Source organism: Mesoplodon mirus, assembly GCF_964341445.2.
Source record: "Mesoplodon mirus genome assembly, chromosome: 3".
In the NCBI taxonomy this organism is placed as follows: Eukaryota; Metazoa; Chordata; class Mammalia; order Artiodactyla; family Ziphiidae; genus Mesoplodon; species Mesoplodon mirus.
In genome coordinates, this window is record NC_138978.1 from 129,274,244 (window position 1) to 129,295,077 (window position 20,834).

General features: G+C 36.2%; 1 protein-coding gene across 2 annotated transcripts in view; it reads left to right on the top strand.

Annotated features, from left to right (window-relative positions):
• The window catches only part of SMYD3 (SET and MYND domain containing 3), a 738,989-nt gene that overhangs the window by 174,968 nt on the left and 543,187 nt on the right, over positions 1–20,834 (top strand). For both annotated transcript variants that reach the window (XM_082612030.1, XM_082612031.1), the window contains exon 2: positions 15,868–15,931. In XM_082612030.1, coding sequence (XP_082468156.1) covers positions 15,868–15,931 — 64 coding nt within the window. The remainder of the gene's footprint in view (positions 1–15,867; positions 15,932–20,834) is intronic.

A 20,834-nucleotide genomic window follows, 5' to 3' on the forward strand; every position in this document is an offset into this window, starting at 1 on the left:
GAAGAGGAGCAAAAATAGGATTGGGCAATGGGAACTCTCGGAATGTTCGGTATATCTGACAGAGTCTCCGCTAGCCCCATGGGAATTGGGGAGCAAGCCTTGCCCCTCAGCTTTTGTTTATAGTGTAAGAGTTGATATTCTTTATTTTGCATATGGTTACTGAATTGTTTCAACACCATTTGTTGAAAAGTTCATATACAGCCATTTGGCCTTGCCGTTTGTTATGTTGATTTCAACCCTGGCTTCTGGTGGTTAAGTACTCTCACTTGGCCTTAATTGCATGAGCCCCATCATCTCCATTGCTATCAATAAGCCAAATTCTGTTGTGGCGTCTCCTATCAACTCTGATTTGTCCATCTGTACATCTTAAATGCTGTTCCCATAGTCTGGAGTGCCACCATCCCCTTTTAACCTTATTCACTCAGAAATTCTCATCGATTCTATAGTTCTGATTTCGTTGATCATTTTTAATGAGCTGCCTCTGACAGCTCTTTGTTTCTAATCTTGAGTTTTCCTGGATTTTTGTTATATATTTTGACTAAAACATTTTTCTTTTTTTTTCTTTTTTTTTCTTTTTTTTGCAATACGCGGGCCTCTCACTGTTGTGGCCTTTCCCGTTGCGGAGCACAGGCTCCGGATGAGCAGGCTCCGGACGAGCAGGCTCAGCGGCCATGGCTCACGGGCCTAGCCGCTTAGCGGCACGTGGGATCCTCTCGGACCGGGGCACGAACCCGTGTCCGCTGCATCGGCAGGCGGACTCTCAACCACTGCGCCACCAGGGAAGCTCACATTTGTCATTTTGCATCAAGGATATTTTAAGAGTAGAATGTAGGTAGAATGAGCATGACCTTTGAAATCAGGTAACATCCAACGTTATCTGTTAGTACCAGACTTTTAACTCCATATGGCTCCGTGTCTACCTTAATCTCACTCCATTCCTCACCCTTTCTTAACACTGGGCCCCATCCTTTCTTCTCTATCACCTGGAGTGTGCTTTATCATCAGCAAAACCTCTATATCCTGAAGGTCTTCTCTGAATATTCTCTTCTTGTTGCTCTAACTGAAATCTGACTGCCTCTTATGGACAGTGCTTCCTATCCTCCTAAGTAGTGGCTATTTTTTCTCATTTCCTAAGTACCTCAGCATCTAGAGAGGTACTAAGACCATGCTGCTCTTAGACCATTTCTCTTCTCCCTCGAAATTGCCAGGTCCTTTGAAGCATTTGCCATTATATCCCCATCACCTCACCTTCCGGTTATTCCTTTCCATGCATGGCTCACTTTTTCTTTCCTCATCATTACTCTTGGTGTCATTTTTGCTGAAGTGAATATCCACCCAGCACCTGGCCTCTTCATCCCCATTTATAATTATCTTTGCCTTTATCACAGTTTAGCTACCTCTTCCTGTGGCCATACCCTAGAACCGGTGGTGACCAATAACTATTACTTCTGTCACTTCAATTCCAGGGTTCCCACTCTCCAACTACTATCTTACAGATGTCTAGCACAGTCCCTGACACCACATAATAGGTGTATAGTAAGCATTATTGCCGTTCCTGCTATTCTGCTTCTTTTGTAGCATCAGCAGTCCTTGAAAACAAGAACTGTATCTTATTATGACCCCTGTTTCTCCAGAACCTCCCATAGTTCATTGTACAAAATGGTCCTTAGTGATATTTATGGACCCAGTAAAGTAAAGAGCAGTAACAACAGGAAGGATTTGGCTTTCAAAAGATCTTTATATCAGAAAAAAAAGATAATTAAATTTAACCATTTAAATATCACATAGTTTTAAAAAAACATTTGAGTAATGACATTTCAAAAATTGTTTTCTTTCTCATTTCCTCTGGGGGAAAATAGATGTTACAATTTGTTGCCATTGGAGTTCTTTTGGTATAGTCAAGGTTGATCAATTATAAATTTCCATTGTCTAAGGATTATTGTAAATGAGCTATAAACAGGGAGATTGCTTTTTAGTAAAATGAGTCAGCTTACCTGAAAAGAGTTAATTATCTTTTCTCTTCTGTGTTGAAAGACTTTTTACTACTAACCTAATGAGTAGAGAGGAGAGGGAAGTTGATGTGTTAAGATTTTCTCAGCCTTTCTTATGATCTCTGTAGAAAAATAAAAGTATAAGTTGCTACTGTATTATTTCTGATTTTTTTGCGATAAGAGAAAAATATGTAAAAGTTTTCTACTTATTTGGGTCAGATGTTGACTTTCTAGAACATTTAAAACTCATGTTGACCAACAGTTTTTCTAAAAACACTAGTTTCATTATTATTGTATTCATGTGTGGTTGCTTTTAAGCTAAGAAGTAACTACCATTTCATTATATCCATGAATATTTCAGTAAATGACTTCTACTTATACTGCTATTATATTTTTCAATAATTTTTCATAGTTAGTTATATGAAGGACTTGAAAATAACTGGGAAAACTATCCCAAGTGTTTATAGACATTCAAGGGTTTATAAAATTCTGAATGTCTAGAAGGTTAAACTTTTTAATATATTTCTACCCAGCACTTGAGGTATTTCAAATAATATCTAGAAACGTCTTTTGAGAGTTTACCATTAAAAAATCTCTTAAAGTAATAATAATAATGTGATGATAATAAGGAGTATTTCCTATAAACTAAGCACAATAAGTTTTCCACGTGTTTTATTTAATTCTCATTACAACCAAGTAATTTTGGTATTGTTATTATTCCCACTTTCGTTCAGTGGTTTAGAGAGATTAAATGGCTTAGTATCACACAACTACTGAATGATAAACTGGAATTCAGTTCCAGGCCATATGGCTTCATTGTCAATGATTTAACTACTATATTGTATTCTCTTATAGTGCCTAATTGAGGAATAAATACAGACATAGTCTGTGAGAAATTAATTTACAAATCATGCATCCAACAAGAGATCAAACTCAGTAGGTTTAATCTCTTTAAAAGACAACCCAGCAGAAAATGGGCAAATGATATGAATAGGCAGTTCACACAAAAGAAACCATGAATGGTGAATGAACTTGAAAAGATGCTCAAACTGTGACTATTTATCAAGAAAATGCCCAGTAAAAGCACAGTGAGATAATATTTCACACCCATCAGGCTAGCAGAAAGTAAAATGACTGTCAACAGGGCTGACAAGATATGGATTTAAGAGAGCTCTCATTAGGCTGCTGCAGGAGTGTAAATTCCTACAACCACTTTGGAGAGCCATTTGTCAATATGTGAAATATTTCAAGATGTGCATTCTTACAACTCAGCAATTCTACTTCTACGAATATGTACTCTGAAGCAGCAGAAGTCAAAGTGGGGTCCTGAAATGTCTGGGGGGTCCCCAAGGTACTTTCAGAGGACCTCTAGGTTGAAAACTATTTTTATAGTAATATTAAGACAGTATTTGCCTTTTTCACTCTCATTCCCTCATGAGTGTACAGTGGGGTTTTCCAGAAGCTCCATGATAACCGATTATTCAAGGATTGAATTTAGAAACATAAATGAGAGTCCAGCTGCATTCTATTAAGCCATATATTTAAGAGATTTGCATAAAAGTAAAATAGTGCCACTCTGCTCACTAACTTATTTTTATTTTGGAAAATATAGTTATTTTCATAAAAATGTATTATTTATATCAACATGTAATGGAATTATTTTAAATGAATGAATAAATATATTAAAATTTTCTTAATTTTAGTATTTAATATAGTAAATATGAATGGAAATATAACCCACATAAATAAAACCTCTTTGGAGTCCATCAATAATTTTTTTAAATTTAATTTTTATTTTCTATTGGAGTGTAGTTGATTTACAATTTTGTGTTAGTTTCAGGTGTACAGCAAAGTGATTCAGTTATACATATGCATATATCCATTCTTTTTAGATTCTTTTCCCATGTAGGTTATTACAGATTGTCAAGTAGAGTTCCCTGTGCTATACAGTAAGTCCTTGTTGATTATCTGTTTCATATATAGTAGTATGTATACGTTAAGTCCAGATTGAGACCAAATAGTTTTGAAAATCATTGTATATGTGTACAATGCAGGTAACATTGTTTATGAGAGTAAAATAATCGACCAAATGTCCATCAATATGGACATGATGCCAATTCTATCAATGTGGAATGGCAAAATAAATTGTGATATATCCTTATATCTTTATATATACACATACATACACACATTCATACATAATTATATATTAATCAGACAGTATATATTTGTCAGATGTTCCTTACCTTATATGTCAAATAAAATGATTTTTGAGAATGTATTTTTCTGTTTATAAGTACATGATAAAAATAAGTGCAAAGTTTATTAAGAATTAAATATTAGTTCATAATTTTGCAGGTTTGTTGACCTTAACCTCAAAAGGTAGAAATAAAAGTGGTGCCAAACATAAGCTTCTCCATTTGACTAGAATGCACAGTAAGCAGCATTTATAGGACTTGGTTTTACGGAATGTAGAACATGTTTATTGTTTTATTTCAGGAGTAGTATACTGTGTGTTTATTGAAAAGGAAGCATCGTTTTATTGTATCTTTATATATACATTTCCACTGTAATGGCTTAAACAAATAGGAACTGATTTTTCCCATCCAAAAGCTGGAGGTTGGTAGCTGCTGGCTATTGGATGTTGTCGGGGTCTTTCTGTCTCATGGTATTTGTTCTCTTGTTGCCTCTTGTGCAAAGAAAGTTGAAATGGACAAAATGTCTCTCATTAGAAATATAGTTGATTCTTGTTATTCACCACAAACACTGAATTAGCCAAAACGGAACCATCACTCCTAGGGGATATACAAAGTTAGGTTCCTATAAGTCTCTGGGCACATTTTAATCAACCAGTCAATACATAACCTTGTTTTGTGTGTGTTTCTGCTTATAGACACCTTATTTAATACATATTGTTGATTCATTAACATTGAACTCATAGCCAACAGCACTATAACTCACGCCTGAATGAAGCTTATCTAACACACATATTTCCTGGGTAACGCATATCACAGCTTTCTTGTGCTTAGGGCACTAGATAGCACTGCAGCACTGTACTAGCTGGCCATTTAAAATAGCGAAATCACCAATGAAAAGCACAAAAATGAGTGAAGTGTGGCACTAGATAGACCTTGAAAAGCGTTCTCGTTTACAGTATGAGAGCTGAAATAAGAAAGCAGAATGTCACTTCATTTGACCTCAGCTGGGAACATGTGCATTGGGTAACTCAAATTTTTTGCCTCTCCACACATATCCATGAATGACTGCAAAAATGGTGCAAGTATTGATTTGGAGTTACAAATAAATTTTAGTGAGTAGGCAGATTTTCAAATAACCCATAAATAATGAGGGTCAGCTGTATCCCTTTACAAGTCATTTGCCAGAACTGGGTAACAGGGTCTGTTATTAGAACAACCAGGGGCCATGGGGCATGAGATTTTTACTAGTTTAGACCAGTGATGATTTATCCCCCTGGAGTCGGCAACCTACACTTGCTGAAATCCAGACATCTCTGCTATTTCAACAAATCACAGTACCCTTGGCAGGGAAGAGTGAAGTGGTTGTTGGGTAAGCAGTGGACAGTGCCTGCCATGTGCCTAATCAGGTGCTTGGCAATTGGAAGGGACTTGGCACTTTTTTGTTGAAGAATGAATTGGTGAATGAATGACGGGGTCATTTTTGGAAACAGCCTTTGATTTCTCTCGTATCTCAAAGATTTTCCATTTGCATCTGAATTTTTTAAAAAACGTGGTGTTTTGACTGGCCAACTCCAAATCAAAGTGAAACTTAATGTAAGAGAATAAAGAAATTTTACTTTATATGGATTAACTTCAAGTTAAATAAGTCAGAGAGAATAATAAAAAATGAAGCATCAGTTGAAGTTGAAACTTGTATTCAGAAAGAGGCTGAGTAGCCCAAGTTTCATATGGTAAAACTTTTTCTTTCTTTTCATATTGTTCCTTTTCTGAAATGATTGCTTTTTATATTTTGGAAGATGTTAAATCTAGAAATATTAGTTTTTAAATATAGTATGATGATAGATATCATTATTTTAAATTATCAGGTTCTCATATATTATCAAAGAGTAAAAAAATTTTACTTTTTAACACTACATTTGTAGCAAATTCCAGTTAAAAATAAATTCAGGGCTTCCCTGGTGGCGCAGTGGTTGAGAGTCCGCCTGCCGATGCAGGGGACACAGGTTCGTGCCCCGGTCCGGGAGGATCCCACATGCTGCGGAGCGGCTGGGCCTGTGAGCCATGGCCGCTGAGCCTGTGCGTCCGGAGCCTGTGCTCTGCCACGGGAGAGGCCACACAAAAAAAATAAAAATAAAAAAAAATAAATTCAATTAATAAAGTATAATTTCATTTAATTTTGTGTAAACAAAGCATACATTTGCGCTTACTATTCCAAACATTGGAATAAATTGTTGATCTTTCTGTCTCTCTGTGTCCTGCCTTAGACCAAGAGCAATTTAAAGCCATTAAATAGTACATATTGCCTTTTCATTAAAGTTGATGTTTATTTGATTATGGAAGTAACATAATATTATTATATAAAATTGGAAAAGAGAAAAAAGAGGGAAAATCACCCCAATTCATATCACTCAAAGAAAAGTTTCAACAATTTGGTCTATTTCTTTTCACTCTTTTTTTTCTCACATTACAAGAACTTAATTTCACAAAGTATATGTAATATGAAAAATCCATTCAACATTCTAGGTGTAGCCTTTATTATTATTGTTATTATTATTATAGACTAGAATAACTTACAACTTTAGGGACAGAGAAGTATATTTATTACTATCAGTTGCAGAGCAATAAATGAAGCAGCCAGGATTAAAGTATGGTTCTCCTAGAACTTTTTCTGCTCAGCTTACCTTCTCTATTCCATACCTGTCTGCATACTGAGCTGGAGTCCAAATTTCAGGGCAAATGAAATTGTCTTCTTGTACATTTCTAATTTCCATTTTGGTGCATTGTCACGGTTTCTGATATCTTTTCTCCCTAGGTCTTTTAGATGTTGAACACTCTGGTAGTTCTCTTCCCTTTCTATATCTGCTCTAAGCAAAATGTCTATTCCCAGAAATCACAGCTAAGGGTCTAGAGAAAAATAATACGATTATCTGATTAAGGTAATTCATACTAAGTTGCAAATGACTTGTAGTCATAAGGTTTTTGGGGTGATATCTGCATTTCATCACAAGATATTATCAAACTCATAAGGGTGTTTGATAAGTAGAGTATGTGAGGGTAACACTGGGGGGGCCGTGGGAGAACCTTATATCGGCCATAGTACCTGCTCGCTGTAGGAGGACAACACAGGCATGAAAACCCTTGCACGACCCCTGTTAACTCTCATTCAATGGCTATCAGCTGATGATCATTCTTCTTAAAAATAATCATTAAGAATTTATAATTAATTATAATGCATTGGCAGGTGAAACACTTAATTCTGTGTCTCCTAAGGACTCATCTTTTAAGGTTTCTTTATTTTGGGATTAGGTCAGCACAGTGTTTCTTTATAAACTTAAAGTGCTATTTTATTCTCCAAAGTTGAGAATGAGTTATTTGAGATTTCATTAATGTTTACTTCCAGGAGGACTTGAGGAAATTTATAGTTAAAAGTTAAATGAAGTAATATACTTAATTATAAAATAGAAGAGCAAATTTTTAAGCAGCCAGAAGGAGAAAATGGCTTCCAGGCCTCTGAAATGAACAGATAAATATAGTTAGATAGTGATTTTGACTTTTGGATTTCTCATTGTTCAAGTTAAAATGGAAACATGCTGCTGATAAGCTTCATTTTCTAATTAGAGGTAGCATGATAGATAATTCATTCATAGTGATAAAGTATACCCTGCATTTGAAACCAAGGTGAGCATCTTTTGCCATTTTGAAGGCTTAGGTTTTAGTATATTAATGAAAATGTTGACCAGATTTTCTTGTACCTTCTTTGATATTTTACCCATGGTACTTTTATTTTTATGTGTATGCTGTGTGATATTTATAATAGCAATACTTAACATATTTAAAGGGTATCTGATTTCAGTCTTTAGGCAAAGTCAGGTTTTTTTCTTCTTCCTCACTTAAAAAAATTTTAGATATCAAGAAGACTTAGGGAAATCGAATATATCTCTTAGACTTATCAGAGTTGTAATACTCGACTAGGCTAAAGAGGTTCCCTATTTAGAAACAAAGATGTTGTCACTAGAAAAAAATCCCTCTTCAGCAATTCATTTTGGTCACAGCTTTCTTCAGTCTACTTATGTGTGCTCTGCCTAAGAAACACCTTTAAGTCACCAGTTTTCAATTCTTAGCTGTTAGAGTGACCCACAGCACACAATATCCAATTTTGTAGAGAAATATCATATAACGAGGAGAGTTTAAATCTGTACTCTTGTAAAAATGTTAATTTTCTCAACTTGTAATAGACATTATTTTACATAAAGCAAACAGAATATTAGGAGTTCTAATTACCTTTTAATATTACTGAAGATGTAACAGCCTTCTCTGATTTTAATTTCCACAAATGAAACTTTCATAAAACATTTTTAGCTTCTTGAATCAGACCACTTTGAAGTTAATCATTCTGATCAAATTAAAAATAGTAGTAATACAAACTTCAGTGAACGTGATTGAGCAGTGAAACACGATGCTAGTCAAATTTTGAAATTAGAGCCAAGTATTATGGGAACATGTGGATTTCAAAAAAAAATGGTGAATTTTCTGTGTGCCTGCAAGGAGATGACCAGATTTGTGGCACATGTGGATTTTGCTTTTTTAGCAACCATGGAAGAGGTGTGGGATTTTCAGTTGTGGCATAGAAATAGGCAACATTATCTTGAGCACTTTGAAAATATACTTTGCATCCTCAGTTTCAACTCTATGCTTAGACGCTCTATTAGCAGCCACTTTATGTAGATTACTTCATATAGTCTACCCAACAGTTTTATGAGTAGTCACTTATTCTCACTTTACAGAGGAGGAAATTGAGGCTAAGAGAGGTAACAAGGTTACACTGCTAGTAGGGAGTGGACTTGGTGTCTCAGTCCTTTCAGGCTGCTGTAATAAAATGTCGCAGACTGTGTAACTTATAAACAACCTAAGTTTATTTCTCATACTTCTGGAAGCTGGAAAGCCCAAGATTGAGCAGCTAGCCTGGTCACATTCTGATAAGGGCCCTCCTCCTAATTTATAGCTGGCACCTTCTCACTTTGTCCTCACATGGTAGAAGGGGTAAGCGATCTCTGTGGGGTCTCTTATAAAAACACTAATCTCATTAATGAAGGTTCAACTGTCAAGACCTGAGCACCCCCCAAAGGTCCCACCTCTTAATATCTTTGGGGGTTAGGATTTCAACTCATGAATTTAGGGCAGGGGGACACAAACATTCAGACTATAGCACTTGGACTACAGATTTTGAACTCTAAACTGGTAAAATATTTTCCCTCTTAGGTATGGTGTCTTCTTTTTCCCTTATAACATCCTCTCCAATTCAGTCTTTACCTGTCAGAAAGTGACTTTTCCTTCTTCTGAACTAGGGCCCTGTAGACTGTGCCACTTTTCAAAACACGGTTTTGTATTGTAGCTCATTCTGAAAGTGGTATGTGTTGATCTGTCCTCCTTTACCACGAGCTCCTAGAAACAGCGACTGTAATACCCTCCTCACACCCACCCACCCAGGACCTTACACCTTACACGGTGGCCAGTCACTGAACACTTGTTGATTTAACTACTGGAGTTTGTGTTCATCAGGTAGCATAGTCTCTGCCAGTACAGGAGCTTTAAGAGACCAAGGACAGTGAAAAAGGGAAGTCCCCGAGTAAGAGGGTCTGCCTCTCTTGACTAACTTGGCTCAAATACTTTGCTGTGCTTTTCTCTAAGTGCTAATGGGATAATCTCTTTTTCATAATGTAGAATTTCTTTTGCTTCAGAAATTTCCAGGTACTTGGTTACATGACATTAACATTTCTAATGAATCAGGATTCTGAGGTTTCAAAGATATTAACAAACATAAAAATTCTGTAAATAAATATTTCTGTGGTATTTTTGTTTAAAAAATTGTATTTAGACTTCTTTCACTTAGGTATTTTGGCTTTCTCCATTTAAAAACAAATGGAGAGTTTTTATTTTTTGTTTTTAAGAGCTTGCCCATCATAACATTCAGTATTTCTCATACTCCATAGAGCATCTTGGGTCTTAATTATGTGAAAAAATACTTTCATAGGAATTCTATTCAGGGAATTTTCTTAAAACTTGTATAAAGTCCTGGGGTACTAAATCAGACATCCCATAAGTCAACACTCTTTCCTTAGCACCTATAAGTGGTACAGGCTTTACTCAATGTGCTCTGGTCTTTTTCTCAGCTCAAATTTCTTCCCAAAGAAATCAGCCACAAAATAAATTTCCTCAGTGATCAGCCACAAATTAAAATTTGATCCTTGAGATATTCAGGGTGCAAAAGATCACTGGGCAGGGATCTTCACCTTGAATGAGGAGGCTGCAAAGGCACACCCTGGGCTCTGGGGTTGCTTCTGATTGTGCTGGGCTGTGCTCCATCCAGATGAGTGTGCTTCAGCGAGCGGGAGGGTCGCCTGGCTTCCCTGTGTTGTCTGAGCCTTCGCCTGCGTCTGACTGGTCGACAGCCAGTTTCCTTCCATTGTGAGGATGGCTGTTGAAGGAGAGATTCAACCACTAGACACACTGGGAGACTTCTAGGAGATCGAGGCATGTTACTAGGAAAGAACCCCATATGATAAGTATATTATCTATGAATGTGTTGTAGATGCATTTTTTTTCCTCTGTAGGAAGTTTTAAATGGATTCTGTACGTGCCAGGGCTGGGGGAAATTTGGTATAGAATTTGTTCATTTTCTATATCCTTTCCAGGAAACTTCTCTCTCTTTACCTGGCAACTGGCCGTGTTATTTTAGGGCAGAGTTTCTAAACAGTAGGATACTTTTGCCCTCTGATAACCAAAAAGGACAGAGAGATGTTCCCTTAAACAGTACTCCAGTTGTTGGGATCTGAGGGAGCCAATTAATCCCCTTTCCTCTTTGATTTCTTAGAGACAGTGGTTTCCCCTATATCCATATACGATTGACCCTTGAATAACACGGGTCTGAACTGCGTGGGTCCACTATGTTTTAGTGAAAAAAACTGCGTTTTTTTCACTAAATACACACTACAGTACAACACCATCCGAGTTTGGTTGAATCCGTGGATGCAGACCCTCAGATATGTAGGGCCAAACTGTAAAGTTATACATAGATTTTCAACTGCACGGAGGGTTGGCACCCCTAAGCCCCATGTTGTTCAGGGGTCAACTGTATGACTTTTTAATTTGTATAGCAGCAGAACAATTAATTTAGGTTTATTTTAATTTCCTTTCCACACTTCAGTTGCCTAGGCTATTGGAGAAACTAATTACGACCCAACTTTTACTTGGAAGAGAGGACTTAACTTATGCTCCGTGAATCACTGTATCTGGAGCACTGAGCAAGCTGAGAATTTTCTCTGATTTGACATTGTGATCAGTAACATATCCGAGTTTATATGAACAAGTGATAAGGGAACCCTTTTTGCTTTTTTGGGACGGGGGCCTAAAACTTCCATTTATTTTAGTATACAATAATTTTAATATATTCTTTAATTTAGAGGTAGACTACTACTCTTTGTCTCTTAAGTGGAGGGGAAAAAAGAGGTAAAACTAAATCACCTTTCTGTTACTGATACATTCCTAACCTGTTTCTTTAGATTCCTTTTTATTCAGAAATTCCAGTTCTGGATGGACTCTTGAAATAATCGCTTTGCAAACAGGATGTTTGTGGAGTCTGTGAAAATTGTATATTGCTCACTTCTCTACTCCTGTGAGATTATCATGCTTGGCCTTATAATAGGCACAAATTTTGTTATCTTCAAATTTTGTTTATATTTTTTTGTTACACAGGAGAAGCAGAACCAAATAATTTTGGAATTAGAAGGAAACTTATTTAATTCATGCTCCTTTGCAGTGCTGGAATTTCCTGTACATATGTCTGTAAATGTACCTATCAGATTCTCCTTGAACATGTCAAATGACCTGGAACTCCACTTTCTCAGGGCATTTCTTTTGATTTTTGAACAGTTGCTGTTGCCACAACGATCTTCTTTACCTTTAGACAGAATCTGTCCCTCTCTCACTTCCATTCAGCATTTCTTGTTTTAGCCTCTGGAGCTACCACCTAGAATAAGTGATCCTTTTTATTTAGGGCTTCTAATTAATTCTGTTTTTTATTTGACATGTACATTTCTGATTTTTTTAAAGAAAAATGTGGGTTTGTCTTTCAGTTGGAAATGATGTGTTGATTTTTCTTTTTTTAAGAGAGAAAGAATGTTTTCATGAACTGTCTGGGTGGCTATGTTTCTAATACTTATTTTCCTCTCCCACTGCTGCCCAAGTTTTTTCTCTGCAAGGAGACCTTACCAGGAGGCTATTACTCTGAACCTTACTCAACAGAGAAAAGCAGTAACTCTTCAAAGTCTCAGTGGTTCCTCTAATCAGACACACTACTTTTCTCTTGGATTCAGTTGACCTTTTTTTTTGAAACTTGAGAACTTAAATTTATTTGTTTGGTTATTTGATATGTAAAAGTAACCCCAAACATTTAAATAACTCATGTTAAGGAATTTTTTTCCACACATCAAATGGCAGCTGAATTATCCCAGTACTTTGAATCATCTTGCTATTTATTTTGCTGAAATTCTGTGTTAAAATTCATTAAAGCCTGTGGTTGAGAGCTATGGGAGGGAGAAGATGAAGTTTTAATATTTGCTACCAGGTTCATCACTGTTTTTCCTGGGTATTTTGATTATGCTTATTATTTTTAAAAGTTGAGATGAAACACTTTGTATAGTTGGGGATCTTTATTTGCAAGCAATAGAAATAGCCTCTGAATAACTTAGACAAGAAAAAAGGAAATGAGGGGAAATCTGAGGAGCCAGGTCTAAGGAGAGCAGGATTCAGGGGAGCCCCAGGGACCTCATCCTCAGGAGTGTTCCTGCAGAAAGCATACTATCCCAATCTTGGGTGCAGTTCTCAGTTTGGCTTGACAGACTTCCTGCCAGGGATCTTTTAGCAGTCTGGGGCTTCTTTTGTTTTCAGGTCTATTGGAAGTTGCCTTCTTTGTTTTCTCCCACAAATATACTGATTTAATTCAAGTCTTGAAGCTAGTAGTGTGTGTGTGTGTGTGTGTGTGTGTGTTTTCTTTTTCCTGCTAATATTTTTGGGTTTGTTGTAGATATTTTCCAGGGTGGGGAGTGATGGTTAGGTTTTCCTGTTTCCTACTTGCTCTGTCATTTTTTTATGGGGTAAGTTAAGAAGATTAAAAAATTATACCACTGCGGTCAACATAAACAATTTAAAGCTATAAATGTTCCTTCAAGTATTACTTTAGTTGTATCTCACATTTTTTTTCATTATTTAATCTAATACATTTTCTAATTTTCATGACAATTCTTTGATCCTTGAATTATATAAGCTTTTAAATTTCTATAAATATGAGATTTTGCTGGGTTTATTTTTTTTTACTGATTTCTAATCTAATTCTTTTATGGTTGGAGAAAGTTATCTGCATAATATTGATTCTTTGGGATTTTTAGATTTGCTCTGTGGCCTAATGTGTGGGCGTATTTTGTAAGTGGCCAGTGGGTGCTTGAAAAGAGTATGTGAATACACATTAATATAAAAGGTACAAGGGTGTGTGTATTGCATGAGATCAAGTAAATTATAGAGCTCCTTATTCCTTTTCTGCTTGATCTATGAATTCCTGAAAAAGACTTGATAACTAATACTTGTATGGTACTTAATATATTTCAGGCACTATTTTAAAGGCCTTACTTGTATTAATTTATTGTGTATTGATTATTTTTTTTAGAGGTTACTTTTACTTTATGTATTTTTAGACTGCGTACATTTGTTACTAGGTACTTAATACCTAGTGATTGGAGTCTTTTATCTTTGTGTATTGACCTTATTCATCTCTAGTAATATTTTTAACCTTAATGTCTCTTTTTCTGATATTGATATAGTTACACAGGCTTTTTTCTATTAGTGTTTAATTAATTTTAATATTAATGTTAATATTGCCTAGCATATCCTTCTCATTCCACCTTTGTATGTCCTTTTATTTGGAGTGTGTCTCATGAATAGTCTATGACAGGACTTCTCTGGTGGCACAGTGGTTAGGAATCCACCTGCCAATGCAAGGGACACCGATTCATTCCCTGGTCCGGGAGGATCCCACATGCCACGGAGCAACTAAGCCCGTGCGCCACAACTACTGAGCCTGCGCTCTAGAGTCTCCAAGACACACCTGCTGAGCCCGCGTGCCACAACTACTGAAGCCCACACACCTAGAGCCCGTGCTCTGCAGCAAGAGAAGCCACCACAATGAGAAGCCCGCGTACTGCAACGAAGAGTAGCCCCCACTCGCCGCAACTAGAGAAAGCCCACGTGCAGCAACGAAGACCCAGCACAGCCAAAAATAAAAGAAATTATAAAAATTAAAAAATATATAGATAAATTAATTAAAGAAAAATAGTCTATGGGTGGATTTTGTTTTTATCTAGTTTTGTCTAAGAGTGGTAGTATAATGTGATGGTTAAAAGCAAGAACTTTAGGGCCAGGTTGCTTGGGTTTGGGTTGTTGTCTGGGATGTTGATATCTGACACCTGTAATTCTACACTTGGGGGTAGGAGGTGTTTGGACTTTGCTTTATTTAGACTTTTAACCTCTCCCCATGTTATATGCTCCATATCTCACTGCTGCTCTTCTATGGGTGAGGTACCTGGTATATTCAAGTTCTGATTCTCTACAGGGTTCAGTTGTTACCCTTTCAATGTCACCTGCCACTTGAACTTTATGGTGTGTTTCCTTAGTCATCTGCTTCTTATCTCTTGAAAATGTATTGAAGTATCTCTAAAATGGGCATAATAAAACTGCTTAGTTATAGGACTATCTGAAGTTAAGTGTGAGTCAATAGATGTAAAGAACTTTGAACAGTACCTGGCACATCAGAAGTGCTTAGAAAGATTTGTTCCCATTTTGTCACTGATGTGTTAATATTATAGTTTGACTTTTAATGCTCTTGGCTGCCTTGAAAGTATCTACAGTCCTGTCTGATATTTGTTACTATGAATTTCATCATCAGATTTATTGTTTTTATTTTATAATCCAAGTTTTTCTTTGTTTTGGCTTTTTTCTTCCTCAGGCGATTTGGGGAGGACATAACTTTGGTGCATCTCAATTTAGCAAGTTGAAAGTAGTAATTGAATTTAATGGAAATTGAAAATCATTTCCCAGAAGGAGTATATTGCAATTAAACTACATGGTAAATTTAAACTTGTAAAATTTTTCTATTTGAATGGTGTCGGGTACTTTCAGTTAGTTGATAGGCTAGATTCTTAATTTCATATGGAGACATTAAAAACTCTATGAAAAAAAGAACTCTATGAAGTGAAATTTTTTGCCTAAGTGGGAATCTCTGTGTTTTTATTAAATTTATGTTAAAAAGAACATTAGTGGTGGTGACTGTTGCACAACAATGTGAATGTACTTAAGGCCACTGAAGCTATACACTTAAAGATGGTTAAAGTGGTAAATTTTATGTTATATATATCTTACCACAATTTTCTTAAAAAGAACACTAGTTATTATGTATATGTCTCACATTGAAGGTGAAAGAAGATGTTCATCACTGTGAAAATCTAAATCTCATGGACCATACAGATAGAGTGAGCAGAACATATTGGTGTCAGTACCTTGACTTATGTTTTCTTTCTTCAGCCATATATGATTCTCATTCATTTCCTAATGTGAACTTTTTTTTTTAACAGGAAGGAAAAGCTGATGCGATGCTCTCAATGCCGAGTTGCCAAATACTGTAGTGCTAAGTGTCAGGTAAGAAGGTTCTGCTGTATGTAAATTCTCTACTCTTAAATTTGTTCTCCATTATGCCTGTTGAACTATTTCTGTTTCTTCATAATCTTTTATTTATTTTAACTTGTTTTTTTCCTTCAACTTAAAAATCATATATGTAGATGGTAATAATTATATATACATAATATATACATAAACTCTATCCATATAGTGTGTGTGTATGTGTGTGTGTGTGTGTATATCACTGAAGAAAAGTTAAATGTTTACACCTCTCCATCTTCTTGTCCTCTTGACTTCAGTCCCATTTCCCAGAGCTAACCACTGTTAAGTTTCTTATGTATCTTTGCAGCATTTTTTTGGTGCAAACACATTCATGTATCTTTATCTTTTGTTTTTAAAAACAGATACAGGTTATTCTGGCACAAATTCTTTTATACCTTGATTTTCTTTTTCATTTAATAATCTATCTAGAAGAACTTTTTGTATCCTCATGTTCATCCTATCATATGAATGCACCACAATCATAATTTCCCCACTAATGAATGCATAATTTTTTCCCAATATTTGGTATTGCCAGTACTGCACCAGGCATCCTTTCGTGCACATTTTTGCACACTTGTGCAAATTGATTGTAGGATAAATTCTTCCCCGTTGTATTGATTAGTAAAAGAATATATGCATTTTGAATTTTTAAAGAGAATGCTCAATTGCCTTCTAAGAGTTTGAGTTAATTAACAACAACTGACAGTCTATGAGAGTACTGCTGTTAACATCTTTGAAATTCTTTAAAGGATGTATAATTAACATTCAACATGACCTTTTCGTCTAACCTTATGGTTAATCATTTAATAAGAAATTTAATTATGCTCTAATGAATTAGGTCATAATAAAAAGTCTAATTGGAGGGTTGGTGTCTGTGTCACTTGCCACCCATGTTTCAGGGAACTTCAAGTTAAGAAGACTACATATAGAACCAAATGAATTATATTATTTGATACAGATTTTCTAGTTGAGCTTCCTTTCTGTTCTCAATGAGCTAAACATTTACGTTTATTTTCCCTTGTTTTTATGACTGTTTTTCCCCAGGCCTACTTCCTCCTTTTGTAGTACACTCAAGGAAAAAAAACAACAAAACCCATTATCTGATTAGAATGAGTAGAGGGAGTCTGGTGGGTAGGTATGTCATTTTGATTCATTATAGTGCATGTATTTTTACCACATATATTAGCTGTTTACTGTAGCATCAATAATAATGTCATCGTCAGATATACTGTAGAAGGTAGTGGGAAAATAGCTAGTAAGATGAAAGATGTCATACATAACACAGCTAGTGGACATGCTTGTATGTGTGCGGGGGATAGGGTGTGTGTGTAGAGGAGATGGGATGGGAGTCAAAGAATGGCCAGAACATACGCATTTAAACTGCTCTGTTAAGCTCACCCTTAAGGTACAGCATTAAACATTGTAATTATTGTGGATACCTACAAAGCAGCACAAAATTAAACTGACAGACTGAACTATGAACAGTAATGAACAGAAGCACTTGGAATGGAAATTGATATAGAGGATGCGAATTCATAACATAAAATCCAAAATACGTTTACCCTAGGGGGACATAACTTTTGTCAGTAGCTTAGCGTTTGATGTATGGGGCCATAGCATCAATGAGCTGTCCACAAGAAGCTGAGGTGTTATAGGGTATAATGTCCCCTGTGCTCATCAGGAAGGTATCAAGTGGCATCAGTTTTCACACTTCATTTTTAAACATAAGTGATACAAGGATACATTTGCATTATAAAAATTAGCACAGTATAGACTAATACAGAGTAAAAAGTAAAAGTCTTCCTCAAGCATTCTTCCCCCATTCCTACTTCTCTTTTCCAGAGGTAGTGTCTCTGTGTTTGTTTTGTGAGTGGAGGATACACACCAAACTGTTAGTCTATGCGTCATACATAGTATACACATACATGTATATATTTACTGCTATGTACAGAACTGTTTGTATTCCTCTGTATATACCTTGTTATGAGGTGTCATATAATGTAATAGAGCGGTTATATATTGGATCCAGTCTAATTTCTATATTGGCATAATCAGCATATCACAGATGATTATGAGATCAAAGAGGAGAAACAGGCTAAGTTTTCTTATGAAAAAACATTCTCAAAATTTATAATATAGATAGCAAGTAAACCAGTTTTAAGCAAATTCACCAATTACTATTTCATCTCTGCTGGATTTACTTTGATTCATAATATGTACATTTCTAATTGAATTAATTGCGGAGCAAAACAAGCAGCTGGGTACCACATCAAATTGCAGTTTACATACTTTTAAAAAGTACTATATTAGCAGAAAGAGGCTCTATTTTATGTTGATAATTATAGGCCTCTTTAAAAATGTGAATCATATTTTTGAGTGTGCATTTTATGTTTAGTTGTAGAATGATTTGATTCATTTTTGATGAATTCCACATTAGTAAGCACTTAACAGCGTGATTTAATAAGTTGGTTTCTGTAGTATCATACCCAAAGTGATGATAATGAAGAAAGCCAAGCCCTTGGTTTTTATAAATAGCTCTGTGCCAGGCTTCAGGCTGATAGAATATGTACTGGATGCTCTGTAGAAAAGTTGGCTTTGTATCTAACTGTAAACAAAAAGGGAATATTGTATAAAGGTTAAAATTATTTGATCATATTTAACTTTTTGACTTCTGCAAATGTCTGCAGGCCTGAGCTTTTCTTTTCTCGCTTTATATTTGCCTGCAGAGTGATCCCATCTACTCCCATGGCTTCAGTTGACATCTGTGTATTAATTATTCTCAGTTCTCCATCTCCAGCCTCCTCCTTTCTCCTGAGCACCAGACCCATATCTTATGGGGCACCTCTATTTGGGTGTTGCACCGGTATCTGAAATGCCATATATTTATACTTGAGTGCATTATCTTACCCCAGACCTGCTTTCCTTCTCATTTTTCAACCTCAGTGAATAATCTCACCAGCCACTCAGCAGTCCTAGTTGCCAGGGTGTCATCAGCTCTGATTTACGTTCTTTCTTGGCTCCACATCCTCTTAATCACCACGTCCTGCTGATTCTACCACCTGAAGATCTGAATTGGTTCACTTCTCTCTAGCTTCTCTACCACTACGCTTGTGCATGTTACCATGGTCTCTTTCCTAGGTTAGCTGCAGTCTTTAAGCTGTTACAAGCTTCTATTCTCTTCTCTACACAGGAACCAGAGTGATTATTTTATTCTAGAATGTAAGCATGATCTGTCACTCACCAGCTTGAAACCCTGGCCCTCTCTTTCCTCAGGGTGAAATTCAAACTGGCAGACTTTGCCACGTTTTTACTTCTGGGCCTTTGGCTAGGTAACTCCCTGGGTCTGGAGCAGACCTCTCCCCCTAGCTACTGAACTCCTGTTTATCCTTTAGAACTCAGATTAAATGTCACTCCCTTTTTCCTAACCCCCTGAGACTAGTTTGTATCCCTCCTTTATAGTACAGAAATTTAATTGTGTTAATTTTGGGGTTAATTGCCTGTTTCTGTAGTTAGATGTCAGGCTCCTTGACGGTATGCTCTGTGCATGGGTCACTGCTGCCGATGTAGCATAATTTGTTGAGTGAATGAATGAATGAATACATTCATCAGTGATAATTGTTGAATTTGATTTTTAAAATTACATCATCTCTAAATAACCTGTCTGTAGTAATATTTCTTTTTTAGATGGAAATATAAGTGGGATATAACATTGTATTAGTTTTAGATATACAACATAATGATTTGATAGGTGTATATATGGCAAAATGATCACGACAATAAGTTTAGTTAACATCCATTGCCACATGTAATTATAATATTTTTTCTTGTGATGAGAACATTTAAGATCTACTCTCTTAGCGACTTTCAAATATACAGTACAGTATTGTTAACTATAGTCGCCAACCTGTACGTTACATCCCCAGGAATTTTTTGTTTGTTTGTTTTTTGTTTTGACCACGCTGCATCGCATGTAGGATCTTAGTTCCTAACGAGGAATTGAACCTGCGCCCCCTGCATTGGAAGCACGGAGTCTTAACCCCTGCACCGCCAAGGAAGCCCTCCCCAGAAATTATTTAATTCTTATAAACCATTTGATCATCTTCACCCATTTCTCCCCTCCCCCACTTACCCCCATCTCCTGCCTCTGGCAAACACCTGTCTGTTCTCTGTATCTAAATTTTTTTTAAATTTATTTTTATTTATTTTATTAATTTATTTGGTTGCGCCAGGTCTTAGTTGTGGCAGGCAGACTCCTTAGTTGAGGCTCACGGGCTATTTAGTTGTGGCATGTGAACTCTTAGTTGCAGCATGCATGTGGGATCTAGTTCCCTGACCAGGGATCGAACCCAGGCCCCCTGCATTGGGAGCGCAGATTCTTAACTACTGTGCCACCAGGAAAGTCCCAATAGTTTTTTTTTTAGATTCCGCATATAAGTGAGACATAATAATATGTCTTTTTTTTTTCTTTTATTCAACAAATGTTTATTTAGAGCCATCAAGCTGGGTCTGCTGCATTTCTAGATTGTGACACTTTCTTAATCCTCTTACTCAAAAATTATGGAGCCAGTGACTATTATTGGCACTCAGGGATGCATCCAGGGGAAAAAAAAAACAGACAAATATCCTTGCCTGTGTATAATATAAATTCTATAGGGAGAGATAATTAAAAAAAATTTTTATTGTGGTAAAAGTCACATAATATAAAAAACATACTATTTTAACCATATTTAACTGTACAGTTCAGTGGCACTAAGTACATTCACGTTGTTGTGCAACTCTCACCATCATCCATCTCCCGAATTTTTCACCTTCCTAAACTGAAACGGTGTCCCCTTTAACACTAACTCCCCATTCCCCCTTCCCCTCCACCACCCCCTGGCCC